The sequence below is a fragment of the Stegodyphus dumicola genome, chromosome X1 (genome assembly GCF_044657685.1).
Source record: "Stegodyphus dumicola isolate Sdum_Otavi_A_Nest chromosome X1, ASM4465768v1".
In the NCBI taxonomy this organism is placed as follows: Eukaryota; Metazoa; Arthropoda; class Arachnida; order Araneae; family Eresidae; genus Stegodyphus; species Stegodyphus dumicola.
Genome location: NC_140780.1, coordinates 77,943,828 through 77,970,227, shown reverse-complemented (window position 1 = coordinate 77,970,227; position 26,400 = coordinate 77,943,828). Strand labels below are relative to the sequence as shown.

The 26,400-nt window shown below is 32.9% G+C and overlaps 1 protein-coding gene across 1 annotated transcript in view; it reads right to left on the bottom strand.

Annotated features, from left to right (window-relative positions):
* Positions 1–7,871: 7,871 nt before the first annotated feature.
* The window catches only part of KrT95D (phosphofurin acidic cluster sorting protein KrT95D), a 104,083-nt gene continuing 85,554 nt past the window's right edge, over positions 7,872–26,400 (bottom strand). Inside the window, exon 3 of the mRNA XM_085807687.1 lies at positions 7,872–25,747. Coding sequence (XP_085663813.1) covers positions 22,773–25,331 — 2,559 coding nt within the window. The 5' untranslated portion in view covers positions 25,332–25,747 and the 3' untranslated portion in view covers positions 7,872–22,772. The remainder of the gene's footprint in view (positions 25,748–26,400) is intronic.

The window sequence follows — 26,400 nt, the reverse complement described above, 5'->3', positions numbered from 1 at the left end:
AATTGTTACATTAAAAACAAATGAAGTTACAGAGATGTCGTGATAAACTTGAAGAATATTATAATGGATGTTCTATTCTTGAATATTTTCATGAAGAATCCGAGTTTAAAAGCTTATCTGAGTCTGGGAATTTGGCAGATGAATCATTAGCGAAAAGAGAAACACATTTAAATTTAGTGAATTGAAAAGTCACAGCTGAATGATGATACGCGTTAAAATATGCAACATCCTGTATGTATATAAAGCTGCCAAAGTATGATCTTTCAATGTTTTCAGGTTAGTTTGAAGCCAGGTTGAATTTTAAACCTATATTTTAAATTTCAAATGATTCTAACGAATCCCTCACTGATATTCAAAAAGTGCAATATCTACAAAGGGCAGTTTCGTCTGATGCTGCAAGACTTATTAGGGGATTTGCAATAACCTCTGATAATTATAAACACGCTCGGGACACTTTAATCAACAGACATGATAATCAGAGGGAATTAGGATGTTCTTAGTGTAGAATATTATTTAATCTAAAATTTGTAAAACCAGCATCCGATTCCATTCGAATGATGATAGATACCTGCAATGAAGTAATTTGGAATTTTAAAACACTCTGTTTAGAATGTAAATCAGTTAGTGAAAATTCTTCTGATACATGTCTTACAAGAGAGATTCACTTAAAATCAAATGGGAATTAACGTTAGAGGACAAGAATTTTTCATCTTAAAACAGAAACAAAAACAAGCTAGAAGCCCTCAGAATGTAAAGGAGAATTACACTCATGAGCCAAAACATTATGACCATCTGTCAATAACGAGTTGGGCCACCTTTGGCGCGCAACACAGCTTCACCCCACCTTGGCATGGATGCCACAAGTCCTTGAGAGATGGCCGGAGACAGATTGTACCAGATGTTGCAGCAACGGTCACGCAAATTCGAGATATTGCGAATTGGTGGTCTTTGACCTCTGAGCTGCCGTCCCATGACATCCCAAATGTGTTCTATCGGATTGAGATCCGGTGAGTTAGGCGGCCAGGACATTAACTGGAAATCAGTATCCTGTTCTTGGAACCACTCCAACACAATTGTAGCCTTGTGACACGGGACGTTGTCCTGTTGGAACATTCCATTTCCAGCTGGAAAAGAAAGAGGCCATGTAAGGGTGCAACTGGTCCGCAATGATGTTCAGATACCCTGTAGCATTCACGGTCTGCTCTACCACAACCACGGGTCCCAGAGACGCCCAAGAGAACGTCCCCCAGAGCATAATACCGCCACCACCGGCCTGTGTTCTACTGTGCATTAAGGGAGCACCTGTTCGCCTGGAAGACGGCGTATCCTGACACGGCCATCGGCGTGATGAATGACAAACGGTGATTCATCTGACCAGGCAACTCTCTTCCACTGATCCATGGACCAGTCGCGATGTTCCCGGGCCAGCGCAGGCGTAGTTGGCGATGACGCTTGGTCGGCAAAGGCACACGAGTGAGACGTTTGCTGCGTAGCCCCATATCCAACAGTGTCCGCTGAACAGTGAACTCCGATACTTTTCTACTTGGCCCTGCATTGTATTCGGCTGTCAGTTGAGCCACTGTCTGGCTCCGGTTTTGCCTCAGCATGCGAGACAGTCTCCGACGACCTTTTTCTTTGATAGCGTGTGGACGTCCAACACCATGTCGTCTACTGCTGGTTTCACCGTCATTCATCCACTTTTCATACGTACTAACAACTGTAGATCGTACTAACAACGTGAACAACCCACAAGTCGTGCAGTTTCGGAAATACTTGTTCCGAGCCTTCGAGCCATTACAATCTGCCCTCTATCAAAGTCGCTTAGATCCGCAGCCTTTCCCATCACACACAGAAGTAAGTGAAAGAATGATCCTTCAGACTCTCCAGCAGCAGTTAAATACCACTTCCACCTGATCATGTGCTTTCCACGTCATCCAGGTGCGTTCATCGCAAAATGTAGGGCTGGTCATAATGTTTTGGCTCTTGAGTGTATAATACTCGAGATAAATCAACAAAATCCATTAACAAAACTTTCTCTCTTAAAACAAGTATAAAATTGAAGCAAGATTCTTGTGTAATCAGCCAACTATCACATTTTTTTAAATGCCCGAAATTTCTTAAAAGGAGTATTGACGAAGGTTGGAACTTCCTACGAAAAGCAAACATTTGTTTTAATTGTCTTAAATCATTGTTCAGTTCAATTCGATACATCTTTCAGTTCATGCAAACAGAAAAATCACACAATTCTTCACACATTTCGAATTGATAAAAAACATTCAGCTGAAATTCATTTACAGTCTACCACCATCCCCAAATCCACCTTTATATCAAACTTCAGCTAGCACCTCGGAAGAGCAGCAGTTTTGCTCGACAAGGAATATAAAGAATTCTAATTTAATTTTGCTAGCAACTGCTGTTACAAAATTACGAAATAGTCAAGGACAGTTTCTTGAATGCCGATCTTTAATTGATAATGGTTCTCAAACGTCTTTAATCACTGAATCGCTTTGTAATCGACTAAAGCTTACTAATCTAGGACATGATGATACAGTTGCCACACGTGCTACGAAAGTGGTTAAATTTTACTCCTCATTTTAATAATGAGAATTTCTTTGCTAATGCTGTAATAATAAAAAAACTGATATCAAATTTACCAATCCATTTTTGACATATTCTGTTGGCTTTATCTGAAAGGATTGCAATTGGCAGGCCCTTCTTTTCACATAAGTAGAAGATGGTTTGGTGTGGTTTTCGTGATTACGGCAAAGCCTTGAGGGCTATCTGCCTAAGGGGAGAGATGACTTTGTGGAGGACTTTCTAAGGGAAACTGGCTCGTATACATGTTACGCATTGGGAAAACCACGAAAACGCCCATGCAGCCCGCCCGTTTGCGGGATTGGAACCTCAGATAGAACTACCGGTGTTCAGCAATTTTACCGCTCGGCCGCTGGTGGGCCTATAAGTAGAAAAACTGACCTCATTCTGGGTGCAGATATACTCTTAGAATTAATTCACACTGGAAAGATAGGGTGAAATCTAAACCAATCATGCGCTCTAAATTCAAAATTGGGTTGGCTCAAGAAGGACGTCACTTTTGTTCCTTAATCAGTTGTCATGCTTTAGTACACAATGAGAATTCAATGAAAAAGTTCTGGGAAGTCGAGTCAGTGAAGAAAGAGCAGCAAATGGAAGCATTTTATTTATATCAAAAAACATTAGTCGAAATTCTAATTGTAGATTTGTTGTCAGTCTCCCGTTTAAGAATAAAGCTCTCTTGAGTGATTCAAGAAATCAAGTGAAGGGAGGATTCTTTTCCTTGGAAAGAAAACTTCAATGTAATCCAAAACTGAATATATACACTTTATCCCAAAATATCAAACTCTGAATCATATGCAGATTGTTCCAAATGTCGATTTTCAAAGTAATCATCAGAGTTTTTCTATTTATCTCATTCAAGAGTTAGTAGAGATCAAAGTGAAACTATCAAATTACGGAATGTGTTTGACTGCTCTGCGGAGTCAGAGTTTATTTAAATGTTATTGCTACGAAAGGCCCAGCTGCGGCTAGATAGTTTCCCCGCAAAGCGGCTTTAGGGTTGCCAGAAAACGACAAGAAAGACAAGCGTTGCCAGATTTGGCGCAAAATCGTCCATTTGGCGACATGTCATAGACGGAGCGAGAACATTCTAGAATGAATTCTTATCGGTTTACTCCAAAATCTTCTCGAAGGCAGGTCCAAAACTACATACACCCTGCCACTACGCAGAGTAGCAGTTTATCGTGAAATGTATCTAGTGCATGTTGAGTTCAGTAGTAGTGTCTGGAGCTCCGAGTGACCGGATGTGTTTTGCCGTGAAGCTGTCTTCACCGTTGTAGTCTGAAGGCTGTGTTGCTGATTGTTTCAACGTGTTTAACGTAGTCTTTTCGACGACTGTAAACGTGTTTTTTGGAACTGTCTTGAGTAATACTGGCGAATAAATTGTGTTTTGATTCTTCATCAAGTGTTGTCATCACTCATTCCAAATCCACGAACCTATAAAACGCAACAATATTCTTCATACCAGTCCAAAACTTCAAAATGAATTGTTCAATATTCTATTCAGATTTAGAACTCACTGTATCACTCACTGGATGGAGATATTGAAAAAAATGTTCTGTCATATCCTAGTCAATAAAAATGATGTCGATTTCCAGAGAATCCTTTGCAGAGAAAACTCTGAAGAATCGCTTCAAGAATTACAGCTTCTGACAGTTGCGTACGGCACTGATGGTGCTCCTTATTTGGTCATTCGAACATTAAAACAATTTACCGTAGAACAACAAGTTTTTCAGAAGCTTCAAGAGTCATATTTGAAGATACTTTCGTAGATGATGTTATCACGGGAGAAAAAGAATATTGACGAAGCAAAACAATTAGTCTCACAAATTATCGAAGTCATGAAGAAAGACGGTTATCCAGTAAGAAAAAATGGATATCCAATGAATCATCAGCCACTGAACTTTTACTCCAAAACTAAGAAACCGAACAGATTTTTTGCAGAATGAAGAAAATTACTCACAAATTATCGAAGTCATGAAGAAAGACGGTTATCCAGTAAGAAAAAATGGATATCCAATGAATCATCAGCCATTGAACTTTTACTCCAAAACCAAGAAACCGAACAGATTTTTTGCAGAATGAAGAAAATTAAATCCATACGATTGTAGGAATCATCTAGGACGCTAAAGATCATTCAAAATTAAAATAAACTTACCAGTTAATGGTCTCCTAACAAAACGTCAATTATCGCAAAATTTATGATACTCTTAGATTTTTATCATCTACAACCATTCAATTAAAAATCTTAATGCACTATTTGTAGAGAAAAAAAGTATTGACTGGGATGATTTTACACAATGATGTTTCCCAAGCATGAAATCGATTTAAATCTCAAATTAAACATTTAGATAAAAATCAAGATTTCACGATTCTTGATGAAAAACAGTTCTATTAAAAATAGTCATTTAATTGACTTTGCGACGCTTTTGAGCATACAGTGTTTTATCTAAGAATGAATTCTAGGATTAAATATTCTACATTTCATCAATTACTTCGAGGCCCACCAGCGGCCGAGCGGCAAAGTCGCTGAACACTGGTAGTTCGGTCCGAATCCCACGAACGAGCTGGCTGCATGGGCGTTTTCCCCATGTGTAACTTGTATACGAACCAGTTTCCCTTAGAAAGGTCCTCCACGAAGGCATCCCTTCCCTTAGGCAGATAATAGTCATTTCTAAATAATAGATTCTAAGTAATCTCAGACAGTGCAACTGATATTAATGTATCGTATACCGTACGGTATAACTTAAGCAATGTAATTTATTATATTATTTACTAAATTGTTTCTCATCTGCATATTTTAAATGAAATGTAAACTGCACACTAATCAATATATTGTATCCTCATGTAATGTATCGTATTCTGTACTATTTTATCATCTGTATAATTTAAATGCAATGTAAGTGCAGTGTTATGTAATGTAACTTCGCCTTCTAGGCAGCGCATTTTTATTGTAAGGAATATACATCAGCGAATTGTACGCAGCATCACCATGCAATACGTCTACGGTACGTAAGAGACAATCTTTACCTCAAAGTCACAAATCTCCGGTCGGCCAGGTTCTCTCAAATTTTCCTCTGAGCTGGCATTACTCCGCTTGGTTTGTCCTTAGGACGGAGGCCTTCTCAGAGGGTTTACCCTTAGGTAGATAGCCCTAGTGTGCTTTGCCGTAATCTCAGTAAACCAAAACCATCAATTACTTCGAAAACAAAAGTTGCTCCTGTGAAGTCAATAGCATTGGCAAGACTCTAATTATGAGCAGCTCTTCTTTCTAGACTCTATAAATTTGTTTCAACAATCTTAAGGAAGAATATTCGCATTGATCAGACTATTTTATACTAGGATTCAAAAATAGTTTTAGATTGCCTAAATTCCTTTCCTCAAAAATGGAAAAGTTTTATTGCTAATAGGATATCAAAAATTCAAGACTCAGCTTCAGGAGATTCATGGAAATGCGTAGAAAGCCAAGAAAATCCAGCCAATTGCGACTGCAGCAAATCTTAAATGACACTTTGTGGTGTCATAGTCCTCAATAGTTGTATCAGAATATTTTCCCTCTGCGGAGGTATGCACGGCTGATATCAAAGGCGAAGAAAAATCATTTCTGTCAGTGAATATTACCATATCAGATACACCTGAAATTACTGCCATGTTAGAAATTATTTCCAAATGCTCATAGTTTTCAAAATGCATTAGAATAATCTCGTGGTGTTAAAGATTCACTAGAAATTGCAAAATCCACGTTCAGAGTAAAAAAAATCACAGGTATATGCTTGAAAAAGCAATTAAACCTATAGTTAAGCTCATTTCAAAAATCATAATTTCAGTACTATTTAGAAAATATAATTCTCTTGACTCAAAACAGCAAATCATTTATGGATTTCTGTTCTGAAAGTATTTATAAATAAAAGCAGTTGTACTTCACGAGCATTAGTAAAGTCTTCTTTACATATGTTTTGAAATATTATTAATAATTTCGATTAATAATTATTAATAATGAAACATTGTTAATGATGACAGAGTTTTAAGTTCCAAAAAAAGGAAACGTCATTACGATTTTTGTTATTCAACATTTTAAATGAGTATTTACTTTATTTATATATTTTATTACTACTACAAAGTCTCCCGAAGAACTTGGTCTTTTTAAACTTTCTCCAAAATACCCGTACATATTTTCAAGAATTTCGAAATACTTACTTAGCTCTCTTACACTGCACGTGCTCACCTCAAGAAATTCGGAACCTATTCTCATAATAAACTAGCAACAGCCTAGCCCCGGTTATCAGTAATAACTTGAAAGCTGTTCTCTAGGAGGGGAATTAAAAGGAAAGCATACAGCTTTTTTGTTTTGCTTTCAATTGAAGTTTGGGTGTGTGTAACACTGAATTTAGCTGTTTCATTTACTTCCAAGGGTCCCCTACCTGCGTCATATATGTATGGGGCTCTTAAAAACTAAAAAGAAGACGATTTCTATTGTATATACATGCATATATACAAAATACAATAGAATCTGTGTTTTAAGTTTAAATATGTAAATGCAGTTCAGCAGGACATTCAAGAGACCCCTAAGCGGCGTTCCTTGCATACCCTTATTTATGCTGCTGTCTGAATCAACTGCAACTGCGAGAAAAGCAGACTCTGCATGCAAAGGAATGAAAGACTTAGTGTTATCTCAAGCAGGATTCTCGCCCTCGTTTGAAATGGAATCTTGTTAGAATCATAAAAGCTTTTCCTGGAAAAGACGAAGTCGTTCGGGTTGTTGAAGTAAACACGTCAACTGGACTTTATCGGGCGTCCTATTTCCAAATGCTGTGCTTTTCCTAGGTAGTCATCTTAAACCTCAGAGTTCAGCTGGAGAAGGGATTTATGTTAAGTTTCAAAATGTTTTCATGCCTTATTTTATCCTTCTATATGGGTGACGCTGACATCGCGCCATACTTTTTATGCATACATATTTTTAATTTTGTTTTTGTGGCAACAGACGTAAAAACCAAACGATACAAGAATTCAGAATTCCATGAAAATGTCAACATGTAAAAATTCTATTAGTGCATATAAAGTCTCAATCTTATTTATTTTGTGTGTTTCCATATAGCTATAAATCTGTAATTCAGCCTATATTCAAGATAAACCTTTTAATAATTATTAATTATTGAACGTACCACTAAACACATGGCTCATTATTATATTTATCTTATTCACGTGTTATTTAAAACATACTAAACCAATTAAATTTGAAATTTTTTGTTTTTACATTTCAAGAATAAAATCAAAACTACATAATATGTATTTTTATTATTTTGCAACTAAAAGCAACATACATAGAGTATATGTATAACATTATACAACGAGGAAAGCCACTTGAGCACAAACATCAGCTTTTACACTTGTGAAGCTTTACTACATTTATAAGGACTTCAATTGACGAAATGATAACTATGTTAATTGACTACAAAAATTCAGTATATAAAAAATTAATAGCTGAAGAGCACCTCAAATCATGCATTCTCCCCCCTTTTTTACTTCCCAGTGTAGTATGATTGGGTTCCCTTTGATTATTCTGAATATAGCAAATTTCTAGTTACATACAAACTATTTATAAATTCTTAAAAATTATATTACATGAAAAAATAATTAATTTTAACATTGACATCCATTTACTGTTCCATATGCATTGATAATTTTAGTCAATACAAAAGTTTAGGTTAAAAACTGATTCTTAACAATTATATTGAAAAGGCAAGATAATCCGTGATTGTTCAACATTAGAGTATGCTACAAAAAAAAACAGTATTAAGATGGCAGTTTATATATAAATTACAATCAAATTAACTGAATAAGAATACTTTAGTTACAGTGGAAATTCTAACCACTCCATATTTAATGCCACGTTATTATAAATCAATAAAATCATTTTAGATTTTAATAACAAAAAATTAATATATTGCACATTGCAGATAAGCAGTTCTTAAAAATTTATATATACACAAATATATATATATATACAGCAAAACTCCTCTTAACACGGGTTAAGTTCCATCAAAGTAGAGCATTACACGAAATAGCATAAAATGAGGTCACCTCATCATGTAAATAATGGGGTTAGAGGAAAACGATTAAAAAACAGGAAAAAAAAAAAAAAAACCTGTTCAAGTATTTTATTTAAGTTCATTAAATACGTTTTTTTTTATAACAAGACAAAATTAAAACTTACTTCTTACAGATATTGAAACAGAACAAAAGACTTCATAGAAATAAAATTTTAAGCCACCATTTATATTTTAGATCATTAAGATTTTTCTCAAATTACAATTTTCTGTTTTTTTTAATCAAGAAGGTATCTAATGTCATTTGCATTTTTTTCTTTTCGTGCTCCATTAAGCTGTTATCGATAAGAGAACAAAGCATCCAAAGACACCCCACTTTGCCTTTCAACTATCAAATTCTGCATCAATTTCAATAAATAAGTCCATAATTTCCGTTATGGAGGCTAACCCGGTTTTTAGAAATGCCATTGAAAGCTCTTTTGCTCTTCATCAGAATCGCTATTTTTAATATTTTTGTGTTCTTCATCTGTTAATTGAGCTCATAATTAGAAAGACTACCTACTGTTTCTTGCAAAATTTCTTTGCAATCTTCCACATTAATTTCATTTAAACCTGTTTGCTTCGGTAATCCCACTATTTCATTCATATCAACTACAGAATCTCTAGTGTCATCGTCCTTGCTTAAATCTGGCCAAATGTTTTTCCGCACTCCTTTCAAACATTTTCCCATTACCTCATTCGAAGAAAGATTTATGTTTTCTATAGCATTAATGATATTATAGTTCCTCCAAAAATCTCTTACTTTTTATCATCTCCGTTTTTTTAAACATTTGTTTAAATGTTCACCACAGGTAATAAGCTTTAAAATTTGATATACTACCTTGATCCATTGGTTGGATTAATGCAGTTGTGCTAGGCGGCAAGAAAACCACTTGGATTGAAATGCATGTCATTAAGTCAGATAAATTCATTGGGTGGCTTGGAGCATTATCCATTAAACGAAGCACTTTTGGTTAAAATTTTTTGCTTTTGCCATAGCATTTAACAGACGGACAAAACGTTCAGTGAACCAATTCTGGAAAATTTTCATAGTTATCCGCGATTTTTTATTAGCCTCCCAAATTACAGGTAAAGCCGATTTTAATATTCCTTTCATCGCGCTTGGGTTTTTGGAATGATAAACAAGAAGTGGCTTTAATTTGAAGTCTCCATTGGCATTAGCACCCAGGAGAAGTGTTAAGTGATCTTTTGCAGCTTTAAATCCTGGCGCACATTTTTCTTCACGGGATAGAAGTTTTGGCATTCTTTTCCAAAACAGGCCTGTTTCATCAACATTAAAACCTAATTCTGGAAGATAGTTTCTCTGTTCAGTTATTGTTCTTAATGTTGCTGGAAATTCAGCCACTGCTTTTATATCTCCACTTGCTGCTTCCCCTGTCATCTGTATGTTATGAAGATTACTTCGATGTTTAATCAATTAAACCATCCTGGTCTTGCAACGAAAGTTTCAAGTGTGTCACCTGCTTCAATTTGAATGTGATTAAATAATAATTCTCGCTTTTTCAATTATAATAACTTGGCTTAATGCATATTGCAATTTCATCATCAATCCATACAGAAAGTCATTTTTCCACCTCCTCTATTATTTCTAAAATGGGTTATTCTAGTTGCAGAGGTTTTGTAATAATAGTTTCTGATGATTCTATTTTTTCTTTATTCTTGAGAATTGTCCTTATTTTTGAAGTTGACAAGTTCAATGAAACACCAATTTGACATTAATATTCATCACTATCTAATCTTCTAAGCACTTACATTTCAGTTTCCAGTGAAATGCTTTTTCTTGTCGCTTTATTTTTGTGTTTCTTATTTAACACCCATATCAAAAATTAAAATTATAATATTAATATTTATCACTATATCAATCATTTCATTACATTACATACATTTATATTTACAATAATAACAACAAATGCTCGTGTAACACTACAGAGAAGTAATTCAGATAAATTACTTTTGATTTTGGGGAAGCCCAATGCTGTGTGCAGCTTTCAGGGAATCCCACTATAAAAATGTATTAAACCAAAAGAGCATTAAACAGATCAGCATTAAGCAGGGTCTTACTGTATATATAAGTTAATATACAATGCAAATCATACTATATTTATGAGGTACGTGAAGTTACTTTTTGATTTCAGTTTCACTTCAAAATTAAATTTTTCTTACACTAATTAGCATTTAAAATATTAATTTTTATTTTCAGAATTAGCTTTTATAGTCTTGTGAGTATGGGAAGATAATTTGCGATGCACATGATTTAGGTTTATAAATATCCTTTGCATTCATTACAATCTTATTACAAGATGCTGACACTCATCTTATTTTCGACAGATTTCTTAAATTGACATTAAATCATATTTTTAATGATCCAGATGAATTACAAAAAGAACAGCAAAAATACATGTATCCAACACCACTAAAAAATTGGCAGTGGCTCTTACTTCACTATAAGTTTAACATTAATTTGAACACTGTCATATTTCAAATAACTAACAATGCTTTGTATACATACAATACACACATAAACACCAACCAACACAGCATCTTATTCACTAAAGAAAATTTACATCATTTTAAGAATTTTCAGCATTTTTTTTTTTACAAGGAAATAATAGCTTCACACAAATTCAGCCAAAATGTTTTGGTTACGTACATTAACTATCACAGCACTACTCATAACTCTAAAAGTTATGATAATAGTAATAGTGTTTCAAACTAGAGATACATATCACAGCAAAGCTGTTGGTAATCATAAAAAAAACATTTATCAAATGACTTCAGATGTCACAGGGATTTCAAGTAGTAACTGAACAGAAATGCAAAGGAATCAACAAGTACACACTGTACAGAAAAAGATCTTAACTCACATACATAATAAACAATTAGATCATATATGAAAACAAACAATAAATGAAATAAATAACAGAACCGCCTTTTCTTCATGTATTTAAAGAAATAATTCATTCATGATATTTACAACATTAAAGAAATATAACTCATTTAACCCTCTGACTGCTCAATTTGTGAACCGAAATCGCTTAAAAAATTGTGCAATTTTGTTTTTGCATATTTTAAATCTATATACATTGGAGAACTGAAAAATGCATTTTTCCTTTTTAGAAAATATTTTTTTATATAGATTTTTATCACGAGAAACTAAGTTGCTAGAAAAACCAATTTCAGATGTATCACCCCCTCCCCCCAAATTTTTAAAATAAATTTCAGTTAATTTCTATTTATTGCATAATATAAAAAAGTAAAATATATAAAATTTAAGAAAATATAAAGCACTGAGGAAAAAATACCTTAGAAATGCAGTTTAGTATGATAGAGGTCAAAACAGGATTGAAGGCAAAGTCCAACTTCATAGTCTTTGCACCAGATTCAATAAATCGAACTAATAATCAATCTAATTATTAATATAATCAATAAATCTAATTAATAATTTAATTAAATAATCAAAATAATTGCTGAATGTTTTCTAGCAGCCATTTCTGTAAGAAAAAAGAGTGAAAAAAGTGGAGTGAGTGGTAATACCACGTGCCTTCAAATGCCACGATTTAGAGGACAACTAACGATATTTGTTGGCCAAAAACATAAATTAAACGTTCAATACTGTATATAATTTACTTCAGAGGTTAAACGGGGGAAAAACGAGATGTGCTCATCAATAAAGGAAGAAAAACACATGCCCGCAGAAAGAGCAGATTTTTGCTACATTTGAGTTGCCCGTGGAAATCACGGGATAAGCAGCCAGAGGGTTAAAGAGCATGAAGTTACAGCAGTGCCAAATAATAGAAACAAATAAAGATAACATCACTGACATTATAAGACAGCTTAAAGATTGTATTTTCACTGACAAAGGAAGAACTGGTTTCTACAGAAAGATGAATAAAACTTTATGACAAAATAATTGATGCACTTTAAAACAGAAATTAAGGTAAAAGCTGTATAGCATTTAAGTAAAATGCATCACTTGCTTTAAATTTACTCAGAAATGAAGAAAATACAACTTAAGTGCATATTTCTTTTACGGAGCACAATAATATGTACAGATTTTACAAACCATTCAAAACTCATTCTCTTTTTCATAATGAAAAGATTATCTACAAAAAGAGTAACTATTTTCGAATCACAAAAGACCATACAAAATAATAAACGAAAACAATTTATATACATTTCAGATACAACACAAAGGTAACCTTATTGCTGGGAATATTTAATTACGAATTCAACTGGCTTCTTTAAAGAATCTGAATTTTTTTAAAGTTATAATTATTTTACTGGTACTCTCAAATTTGGTTACATTAAAATTTGACAATTTATAACATGACAGCATATAACCTATGAAAATAGCCCGAGGTGTAAAATAACGTATATATACCAGATATGGCCAAACCGCGGCTCACGAGCTACTTGCGATCCTTTGCCATCTGAAATGAGACTTGTTTTGAATTAATATAGTTTAATTTTTTAATAAATGTGTGTTGATTATGGCAAAGCCTCGAGGGCTATCTGCCTAAGGGGAGGGATGCCTTCGTGGAGACTTTCCAAGGGAAACTGTCTCGTATACACATTACACATGGGGAAAACCACGAAAACGCCCATGCAGCCAGCCTGTTTGCGGGATTCGAACCTCGAACCGAACTACCAGTGTTCAGTGACTTTACCGCTCGGGCACTAGTGGGCTTTTTTAATAAATGAAATCTGAATTAGAAATTATGCACTGTCATGTTTCTTTACTAATCACTAATTTAATTTCTGATATTATGTATGCAAAAAATCTGACAGATTCCAAACCGTCCACTGCTGGCTTATCATCAGAGCAACAAATACATTAAAATTACAAATAATTCCACTTCTGGTAATTACTATTCCGGTTGTTACTTTTTGAACAGGAAATGGTAATTGAAATACACTCATACGAAGTTAATCTATAACACAAATCTAATATTTTATTTAATTAGTCTCCCTAATATGTTTTCTCTCAAGTTAAATTTTCCTTCAGACAGTATCTGCTTACATTCCTGTCAGATCTCACTGTTCACAACAGTTGTGATCCACCTGGAAGATTTGCTATTCACTTTAGGGTACTACATTTATTCAGCCCTTGAATAGCGTGAGTAACTCCTGAAGAGGCCTGTTTCACCGTGCGATCCATATAGAGCTCTTTTAATCTGTGGAAGAATTTTACGAGAATTTCATTTTTTGGTGGAGTGAACCTTTAGCCTCTTATTTTTTTAGGAGACTTGTCTCAATTTTATGTGGAATTCTTTTGAAATTAATTCCTCTTCCTAAGCAAGTCAAGCATTCTTATGCAATTCCTTCACAGATTTCGCAACCATTCATAATAATATGCTTAATGAACACTTTTCCCACATGAAACTCTGTCTTTCATAATAATTCCTTGGTAATCCTAGGCAGAGATCATAATTTATTTAACCAATGGTTGTGCATGCTGAAATGAGCTGTTGGGAAAAATCATTGGTTTGACAACTATTTAGATTTTAATATCAAAATGTTCAATTCCCATTTCATCAAGTACTGTTATTTCAGATAAAGATTTTTCACCTTGATCATCAAATCATATCGGTAACACTGCATCAAGCAATGAGGGATCAAGAGAACAAAAACATCTCTCTTCTCGAAAGTTTCTGTCAAAATCTTCATATTGACATTGGTCAAATATCTAGCTTGTAATATTTTCTCATATTTTTCGATTTCTTGTTTGATGGTCGTTCTTTATACCTCGCATTCTGCAGCTGCACTGGCTGATTACACTTCTTTTAATCCGTTTGTATTTTTTGTCTAATTTTCAATCAACATGTATGTCTAACATGCCCGTCATGAAAGCGTCATAGTCAAATGGAAAGATGTACAATGATCCACTGCTTCTTTATTACAAATTTCAGGCAATAATGTGAAATTTTGATACTGTACGCATTTAAAGTTTGATCTTTTATTTTCTAAAGTATCCTCTGCCTAAACACTCCATTTGAGATTTATTTTCTGTACGCAAGTTTGGTAACCCCACGAAAAGTTGTACTATGTAACAGTTAGGCTAACAATTTATTTAAAATTTTCTTCCAAGTTATTTTACTTCGAAATTCAAACTATTGTCCAGACATCTGCATGTTACAAAAGGCCTCCACATCGAACATCTGCGCATGTCCATAGAAATATGAAGAGTTATGCGTTAATGTTATATCTGCATTTGCAAAATAAATTCACTCTTTCTGTAACATTAGTTTTGATTTACCATGTATTTGAAAAACAGCTCAAAATTAATTAGGTAGGTTGAAGAGTTTGGCTGGTAGTCACAATATGTGCTCGATGAAGCATTTGTATAACCCGGCATGAACTACTAGATTTATTAGCAACAGGTTATGTATGCCTAGAATTATCCTAACGATTCAAGAGGCAGTTTTGGGAATTTTCAATGATGTGCATAAACTTCATTAGCTATGTCAAAAATCACCAGAACAATTCTAGATATAGTTTCAAGAATTTTCAATGATGCGCAGTGCATTCCTAAAAAATTCTGGCAGATTTCATTGGCTTTTATGCTGAAATATTGTGTCAATCATGGCCATCATGAGAGATACTAATTATTTGAATACCATTGAATTGAAATTGCAGTAATATTCTTTTTTTGGTAAATTCTTCTGTACTGGGCATCAGTTATAATAAAGTTTTGGGGAAAAGTGTTTAACTATTTCTTTGCTTAGGATCCAAAAATTCGAATGTTCTCAGTATGCTTATCCTTATGTTAATTGTGTGGGGACACAAAATTACTTTTTAAGCAAAAGCCTCAACAAGTTAACAGCTTATTTGTAAATAAACATTCTTTCTCGAACAGCAGTTTCTCTGCAGTGTGCATTGACATATATCATTTAATTTATCCTTTCTAAAAGATTGCTCATGAGTTAAAAAACTCTCAATTTTCTTTTAAATAATGATTTGTAATTTACTAATATAATACTTATGGAAATGTAGACCAAAGAATATGCTTCCAATTCATTTTAAATCTACTAAAATAAAACAACAATAATTGTAAAGGGAGAGATATAAAGGAAATTAGACGAAAATATTTGATTTCTCTACCTTAAAGAAAAAAAGCCGATGTGTACACCATACGACTTCCTTGTACAGAATATTAAATTATACACAATATTCTTGCATTTCATTTAAACATATTGAATTAACAGTTAACGAATTTTGAATTAAAACTACTTCGTCGATAGTGCTCAAACCACAATAGAATAAATGCACTCTTTAAAGTTCACAATATTTATTTACTATAGCGACACTTTGGCGCTATGTTAACTTATAAGCATCACACCTCACTCATTTTATACATCAAGAGTGCACAAAAATTATATCATCTGGAAAAATTACCACAAGTCTATTCAAATACTATAATACATCTAGAACGATGTATAAAAGAAATTAAACAAATAAAAAAACAGTTTTTCGCAGACGATTTAGCATCGCTTACCTAATGCGCATGCGCTACCAATTCAGTTCTCACTTAGCGGCAAGGTAAAAATACATAAAAATTCAGAATATTTTCATAACAATTTGAAAGATATATATAAAAAACACACAAAACAACAACTACAGTTAAAACAAACAATTTTTACAATTTGTATGCAAAAACAAGCTAATAACTTAAATGATAATTCCAGAATGAATGAAGCATAATTTAATTCACAATAATAAAAGATGTTACTTTGTTGTTGCGAAGCTTAGTTTTTCTGGATTGGCAACAAATCTACTATTCTGCCAAGTTTCATATGTAAACAAACATGGCTGCCATGGTAATCAAAAATTAGGCTTAGCTGTACTTAAAAAACATTAGAATTGTTTATAATTCCACAATTATTGCATGCAGGTTAACTAAAGGCATACAAATCTTAACCGGAACAACATAATTAAATCATTTTTAAAGCAAAAATTGCACAATTTACAAACATATAAGAATAAAAAAACAGCTCACCAAGACAAGTAACAGAGTGGATATATATATATATACTTTTGGTGTGGCCGATTGCAACTAAAATGCGAGGTGCACATCTACATGTTATAGCAGTCCTATATACAAAATTTCAACATTCTGAGGCTACTCGTTTTTGAGTTATGCAAGTTAAGTACGTATGTATGTACAGATGCTACAAAACAATCTCTTCAAAATTCATTGTAAATCAGTTTTATAATTTTTTTTTTGGGAAAAAGAGTCCTTTATTCTGTCCTTATGCACAGATGTCATGCAAAAACAACATCATTAGTAATTGCATTCGATAGTGGTCAAAATGGATATTTTTGTTGAAATATGATACGTGAAATTTTTCACGGTTACAATACTTCCTTTTTAAAAAATACAAAAAAAAAGTTTTAAATCATAAAACTTCAAGTTACAAATTTGTACTTTCTTAGGACTTAACATTTCTGAATACAAAACAGAAGATATCAAGATGTATTCATATTTATATGTAATCACAGATTCATTAATTTACTTCAAAAGTTTCTTTAGATTCAAAACCTGTATCATTATTTTTGAAAACGATATAAATTTGAAATTTCGGCTCTCGAACATTCATAAAACCTATCATGCGGCTCCCATCGTCTTGAAGTTTGGCCATCCCTGTTATATATAGATGAAAAAGTAATATTACCGATACTGATTTATTGCATTAAGATTATAACATGAACTGATGCACACACACACACATACATACACACACAAAAAAAAGCATTTTTCACAAACTTCATGACATAATATCACTGAATTTTAGATATAGAATTACTACATGCACAATGAATATTATTCAAAGGCAGTCAGACCTCGCTATAACAAACTTCAAAGGACCAAAAATTTCACTCGCTATACACACTTTAATCAGAAAAGTATCTCGCAAAAATATAGTGTTTCTTATTTTATGAAAACAAATAACAAAAAATGTTAACAAATTTGCTTTTAACTTTTAAGACAAGTATGGTTACAAAGGAAAGATTCAATAACTTTTTAAAGAATATCCTGTTTTTCAAAAGACCTAAAGTATGCCAAGTTCCCAATTTGGATGTAAGTGGAAATAATGGTCACATACACCATATGGTGTCTAAAGATTTGATTATTATGTCCTCGTTCTCCTAGATTGGGTGTCATACCTGTTACACAGACTTTGTTTAGAACAAAGAGGAAAGTAAGGCTGAACATAAAGAAAAGTAACGTAAAGGTTTTTCCTTTATGAATGCAATGTGGAATATGGATTCCAACATCCTAAAATTCGATGATTTTAAGTGGCAGTAATTTTTTCATTAAAATCTGGAAAAAATATTAAAAAAGTTTCAAATGAGGATATCCAAATAATTTGTAATCTCCAATTTTCACAGTTTGCTACAGCAGCATAAAATAACATTAAGCATACAGGCAACTGAATGAGACCAAAAGGTTCATCTATTATAGTGAAGTGCGAGTTGTCATTATATTGTATCTATTATAGTATGCAGTTGTCACAATTTAACTGATTACAAAAAAGCTGTCAAATTCACAAAACAAATGAAGTACAATACAAAGTCCAAGGTCGAGATTCATCGATTGCGGATATTAGATGACCAGTTTAAATCTAGTAAGATGGCATGTAGAAATTATAAAATTTAAAATATGACATCGTCATTTATATGAAATAATGAAATTATAAAATTTAAAATATGACATCGTCATTTATATGAAATAATGAAGCATTTATGATATAAAGGGTATCAAAATTTACAAAAAAAAAAAAAAAAAAAAAAAAAAGGCTTAATATTTATTTCTTTAATTTTTTAAACATTTCTTTCAATGTAAGTTGTTTTGTTTTATATGCCAGTACTTTCTATTTAATTCTATAGACAGCCATAGTGTCTTGTTCAATTACAGTTCCACTGTTCAAGTCTTGTAGTTGCTGTGTCAATCGAACTTGCCAATCGAAATTTTTTTATTTTCAATAACCTCTCTGTCGGTAGCAGTATTTTCTGGATTTACTACAGATTTCACCATCCGTTAATTAATTGATGATTGGAGGATTGTCGCCGCAATGAAAAACTTTTGTTATACAATCTTCATTTATTACAGCTTCTCCACATTTCATTACAAAATGCATTAACCTTCCAGCATGTGCAAAATTTATGACAAATTCAGTTTTTAACGCACATTTTTCGCATATCGAAGCTGAGACACCTGAAGGTCATTTCTATTCCTCCTTTCTACCCTTTCCCACATCATGGAATGTGCCAACAGAAAGTTATTTGACTTTTTTTTTTTAACTGGGCTTTTGTGCTACATAGCAGCTTTTTCATAAAAGTTACGACATGTGCGTGGTCATGTTTTAAAATTCGGAAAATACTTTTTTTCTCAAATATTTTGTTATTTTGTGTTATTCATCATCATGTATTATTTTAATTTGAATACATTTGGCTCTGCAAATTTTATATCGGTTTTCATGGCAAAAAAAAATATGAAACCAGCTTCGGATTCTTCAAGAATTATCTGATAAAGAAAAGGAAACCTTTGGATGGGAGAATAATAGCGATTTCCATTCCTTATTTTCTTTTATTTCTATTTTTTAGAAATAAATAAAAACATTAAAGTTAGTTTAAAGTACGTTTTTGTAACCAGTAAGAAGTAAATTTCCTTGCAGAAGTAATGCTAAACTTACTTTTTACCTACCAACGTGTTTTCCTTTTTTATTGTCTATACTTGTCTTTGATGAATATTAAAATTAGCTTCGATTTTAAAATATAATTATTAAATAATAAATATAAAATTTTCTACAATGAAATACATCACTGCATTTCCATCTCACCAACATAACTTAAAAAATAATTTACTTACATTTGAATGTGATATCATTTATAGTTTGCAATTATAGGATTAATATTTTATTCCTTAACAAAGTTATTATCAATATTCACTCATTTCTATTGTTTTTCGTGCCAAAAAAGGTCAAATAATGGATGTCGTAAAAAATATGACGCGTGCGTGCTGGAAGGTTAATTGGAAAATTTCACCCATCATTTGCGATATCCGAAAGCTTTCGAATTCTCAATGCTCATCTTCATCATTTTCACTATGAAATATGGTAGCTGGCCATAAATTATGCTAAGAACTTTTTAGAGTATCTGGAGGCACATCCTCCCACAATATTGAAATGCTCCACACAGCAGAATTTGTGCAAAAATATTTCAAAAATTCTTGAACAGCCTTGGCATTATTCAAGAAATTTAACATGGATTTAATTCTGTAGACAGACATAATTTGTTGTTCAGTCATTAAGTTCTATTGTTCATGTCCTGTAATTGGCGAGTCAAGAATTCTGAATAACTTGTCAATTGAAATCTTTTCATTTTCAGCAACCTGTTACTTTCTTCACTATGGCTAGCAGTATTTTCTAGATCTAGAACCATACAACAGATTTCGCCGTCCGTTAATTGACTGATGATTGGGGCATTGTATCGCAATGAAAATGAAAACTTTGTTATATCATCTTCATTTAACTGCTTCACCACATTTCTTTAGAAGTTCAATTAACTGGGAAATTGGATTGTTTTTTACATTTCGTATGATATATCTGAAAACATTCAAATTCGTGGCTATAATCTTCATCATCCTTACCATGAAATATGGTAGCTGGCCATAAATTATACCAAGCATTTTTTAAAAGATCTGGAAATACATCCTCCCAAGATCTTATGATGCTCCATATAGCAGATTTTATGCTAAAATATTTCAAAAAGCCTTGAATATCTGAAGATGGAGCAAAAGTCTCACTTGAGTAGGGCCATCTAGTGGCAAGTGTGTCAAACTTGCATCTTATATGTGCTAACCAGTTGGTTTGCTTTTCCAGTTTGGAATACAAGTTCTTACTTTTGTTTTGGCTATGATTTCAGTTGTGAGTTTACATTAAACAGAAGTACCTCTGATACCACTCTGGAAACGTGAGTATTGTTGGTATTGTAGTAGTGTTGTTATTGTATCTGGAAACGTGAGGTTGGCGTCTAGGATATTAAACATTAGGTACAAAATCAACGATGTTTCTATGTGCTAGAATGTTTCAGTTTGAGATGTATGTGGAGCAGATACACAGCTATGGAGCCAAATTATTCATCACACAAATTTATGTTAAAATGATTGTTTCCTCAATAACGAAGTATTTTATTTAGTGCCGAAGAGAAATTCAGAATCGGGACTCTCCACGTTTTATTGCAGAGGAGGGCGAAAAAAACCAAATGCGCATGTGTAAAGCATTTAGAAAAATAATTCCCTTAAAAAAAAGGTGGTGGTGGCTTTTGAGGTCTGGATTTTAGATCGTTCTGTATGTCCGGATCTTGGATTTTGTACTGTATATTAATTAGCCTGTAAAAGTATTAACATAATTATATAATTAATTCCTGTCTCGGACAAATTAACTTAAAATTAATTATTAAAATAAATGATATCATGTAGAGTAATCTGTACTAAAAACAGCTTATGGAAAAAAAAAAAAAAAAAAAAAGGGAACACTGAAACACTAAAAACATTTAAATTATGAAGATTAAACCATAGGAGAATTTTCAGTTCCCAGTGTTTAAATATTTCATGATCATTCAAATTATTAACTCCCTGAGTGGCATGACTGCTTTTATCCAGCCATGAAAATTTTTGTCATTCAGTGCATATTACCTAATTAAAACATCATGATTTCGTATTTTCTTTAATGATATAAATATTATCTTGTGAAAGCAAGTTTATGAGAACACTGACTAAAACAATATATTGTAAAAGTTAAGCAAATAAATGCCATTTTAAGCTCTTCATAAGCAGATCTAAACGGCCGTGCCACTCAGAGGGTTAAACTTTATTTTTCACTTTGATAAATTAAAGGCAAAACCTTGGAAATTATGTTAGCTGCATCTGCTACAGCATGATTTATAAAGCTTCAGTGACACAGCTAATGTAGCAGTTCAATGTTTAAAAACCCATTATTTTTAAGAGGCAGATAAGAAACATAACAATAACAAAATTTAATCTAACTCAATTCTCACTGATTTTTAATGCATACTTACACCCCTAAAGTGACCATAATTACAAATGTAACACAAATACCTACTTTTGAATCATTAAAAACTTTAAATACACAGTTCCAGAAAAACACTACACATATAGCAAAATGTATTTACGTTGTTCTCAGTTTTCAAACAAATTGTATATCTGCATTCTACAGTCAGACAATACAGAATATCATATAATATTTTAATATACCACTGACAGACTAGTATTTATACGGCTACATCAAAAAACCAAAATGGTTTACACATGGAAGAATAACATCAACATGTTTTAAGATACATCTCCAGACTTAAAAAGGAAGGGCACAAGTACTTTAGATGAATGTAATTAACAACTATTACACCCACATTTTGAATTCAACTAATATTTCAATATGCCGTTTTTACGAAAAATACAATTATTTTTCTCTTCATTACATTATTAAATTCAAATACAAAAAAATATGCAACAAGAAAGGCATGCAACATCACAAAATATTCAGGGTGTAATAGACAAAATATGCTCATTGAGCTTACAAAAATAGTAAAATTACAGCACAGCCTTATAATTAAGATATTCAAAACTTCAATGTATTAAACAGTTTATATGTCAAATTTAAATGACCAGTAAGCAGCACAGCCATTAATACAGCCATCTATCACAGACAACAACAATCTGTAACACCATAAGCTACAATATTCATGAAAATTTAGCATAAAAATATTTAGACAAAAACAGTTGAAAAATTTTCAAATATTATGACTATTACAGTAACAGTGCATCTCCTAAACTGTATGACAACACAAAAAGAAAATTTTCTGTTTAATAAGTTAAAGGGTGGAAACAAATGAAGTAAGAGATATATTTTGTACAAAATGTTATGTAAACTGAACATTATGTTTAAGGAACAAATATTTTAATAACACACACAGCAAGACACATTGGACTACATATTTTACGTTCATGCTCTTGGCACTAAAAAGCAAACCGAGTAATACAATGAAATTTTAGCATGTATGCTCCTGCAGAGAATATAATGCCACTGGAAAGTATTTTATATGAGTTTGCCATTGGGAAGTAAGCTGAAAAAATTTCACTCCACTCCATTCAACACCATCAATAGTTACTTTAAGTGGAGCTTGCAATGTTCGGCAAGAACATATAAGTCTGTGAATACCATCCACTTGCTGATAGCGATTATCCAATTCTTTCTCTTTTTCTTTCTTCTTTCCTAATCTCATGATTTTTTGTTTCTTCTCTTTGGTTACATAAGTGAGAGTAAGGGATGATGATCCCGATTCGACAGAGCCGCTAACACGTGACACTTGAAGAGTGCGAAAAGTAGTTTTCAAACTTAACTTTGAAGTTTCTCCTTTCTTGCCAGCATCAGTTTTTTGAGATAATGTCCAATAATCAAGTTGTAAATCCATAGTTTCAGCAATAGCAGGTGCGCTTGGAAGTACATTGGGACTATTTCCAAGGAGTGCACTTGAAATACTAGGAGAACTAGGAGGTGTAGTGCTTTCACGAGGAACTTTTTCTGTTACGTTAGATGGAGGTGAGCCACCAGGTACAGTTAAATTGGAAGACATTTCCTCTGAATCTACAGATGTAGTTTGAGTTATGCCTTCCATCATACCAATTTTCACATCTGTGATAAAAGGTATAAAAACCTGAGACGACTCATCATCTGAGCTTTTTTCCTTGTAAGTTACCATTGCCTCAGCAATAGCCATCTGCCATAAGGCTGATGCATTGTTTAAATAATGTAATATCCGATCAACAGCTACATGTATTTCAGGAGTGGTTGATACATCACTGCCATGATCTAAAAGATCTTTCCAAGAGCTATCAATAAATTTAAGAGCATAAGTGTTATCAATACTACTTAAGTGCTTTGCAACAGAGCTAGATGCTAATGGAACAACATAAAATTTCACATATGTTTGCCATTCAGATGGTTTGGCTGAAAAATGCTCAACATACAGACGTAAAACAGAGCTAAAAAAACTGTCATGACCAAGAATGCCTACTTTTATACTCTGCGGAGCACGAGAATTGCAGTTGCAAAATTTTTGTATTTTGTTCATCAAACAAGAAAACATTGCTCTTAAATCTGAATTAGAGAAGACTGTGATAATATTTAAATCTCTATCTAAAAGGTTCACAGCTAAGGAGTTTCCCACTGTATCAATAGCACTGATAACTATTAAACGATCTGGAATGGAATCATCAGAAGGAAATATTCTAGCTAACTGTTCCAGTACAGTTTTTTGGGGACTACATTCTGAATCTTTTGATATTGATTTTTCATATACCGATTTATCTTTACTGTCTTTAAAACTAGTTGAGCGGTCCTTTGATGTATTCTTTTCTCGCATAAATAACCTAGTCTTTTTTTCTTTTTCTAAACCTGACTGAATGAAAGATTTTTTATCATCCATAGCTAATGATTTTGGTGGACTCGCAGTTTGACTAGTATCGGTATTCTCTTGATCAGTGCCACTTTCATGATTTTCATCAGTTTTTCTCGAACTATCATCACTAACCAAAGGCATATTTGACTTATCTAATGCTGTTAAAGTACCAGAAGAAAAGAATGGTCGTAAACTAGGCTTTGGAGTTGATGTTATGCTAATATCATCAACATCTGGACCACTATCACTCATACTTTCAAGTTCATCAATAAGATCTTCAAATTCTTGGGGATTTTGGGAAATAAGCTCCTGTTCCAGTTCTTCTTGCAGCTGTTCCGAATCAGACACTTCAGCCTCAGGAATTCTGAATTTCTTAAGCAAGGCAATAATTTTTTGCTTTATATTTCGTTCAGCAGGGTCAGGACGCTCTACGCCTGACTGAAAAATCTTTTGATTCAAAGATTTATGAATATGACGTTCTCCCACAGTCGCTGCATCTTCAGCAACTGGTTCACTATCACAACCATCCTCATTTGATGTATATTCTTCCTCCTCATCTGAAAAATTATCCACTTCAACAACTCTTTCAATACCTCGCAATGACTTTTGCCGGTCAGCATCTTCGTGGTCTACTGGTTGACTAGAAATGGCATACATCAATACTTTTGCAATAACTTCACTTTTTTCTTTGTTATTTGAATGTAGTTCTAATTCCTTATCCATTGGCCTTTGAAGAACTTCAGCCATATTTATTACTCCACCAGCTAAGGTTTTGAATCCTAGCATAGCCCTGTTTTTATACCGCTTTCTTCTCTGAAGCATTATTTGTAAATTATTTCTACTGCGTTTTAAAAAATGAGGGTACTGTAAAGAGAAAGTGAGATCGAGTTCTGTATCAATAAGGCCATTATTAAGAACCATTATTTCATTTGAACGTAATGTTCTTTTGGAACTCTGCATTTTTACAGCTATAATAACAGAATTCATATCTCCCCCAACAGGTTTTAAAAGAACAAGTCTAGTTAGATTTAATGTGCACAGCCTGGGGATGCAGTTTGGAGGAGTTCTATCCACTTCCCAAGCTGCAAAGAGTTTCATAGGCACAGGTTTCCCCCAGACATTAGATGGCTTATTTGACTTTTCAGCCATAATGTTATTTAAAAAATCAAATTCCTAATAGTAACAATATAGCAGCCACAACATTCCTTACAAAATTTACAAATAAAAAAAAAATATTAGAAACTGGATAATGCAGACACAAAAACATGCATTTTTAGAGTTTAATGTTAGTTTATTTTTAGAGATATTTGATATTAAAAATATCTTCTGCACAGATAATTTGGCTTTCAAATTGGTCTAAATACATGATGTTATTATCAATGCCCTACAAACTTGCAATTTATATTAGAATTCTAAAAATAGCATTAATCAAGCATAATTAATTACACACATACACACACACACAAAGAAAAAAAACTTGATGCACTGCCTGCTTCTTCGTGCAGTTGGTAGCAGTTCTTCATTTCATATAGGATTTTCCATTAGAATGCTAGTCATACTTTTACCTAGAAATTAAATAAACACATGGCAGTCATAAATTTAATTCACTGAAATTAAATCTTCATATTTTTGGTAATGAACATACATACTAATACTTCAACAAATATTGGTCTCATTTGGAGTGAAACAATTAGTTTTCTAAATTTCAGATACTGACAAATTTAGAAATTATATTACTAGATGGCAAATTTATTTTCATAAAAAGCTATAAGCAGCAGACGTCAAATTAACAGTGATATATTTCTAAAGAATTGGAAGGTGATGGTTATAGCGATTCTAACATGAACGTATTAGAATAAACACACACACACATCTGATTACTACAACAAATATTGTTCTCAACTGGAGTGAAATAATTAGGTTTCTAAATTTCAGATATTGACAAATTTAGAAATTATATAATTAGATGTCAAATTAATTTTCATAAAAGGCTATAAGCAGCAGAAGTCAAACTAACAGTGATATATTTCTAAAGACGGAAAGTGATGGTTATAGCGATTCTAACATAAACATATTATCAAACACAAAAATCGCAGCATGCATGCCTTGTACACCTCGGGAGAGCACCTAAGTAAACACATTTTGAAACAACATAATTTATATGATGAAATCTTTTAATTTTGTAGGAGAACCAAATATTAATATTGGAAGTGCTAGC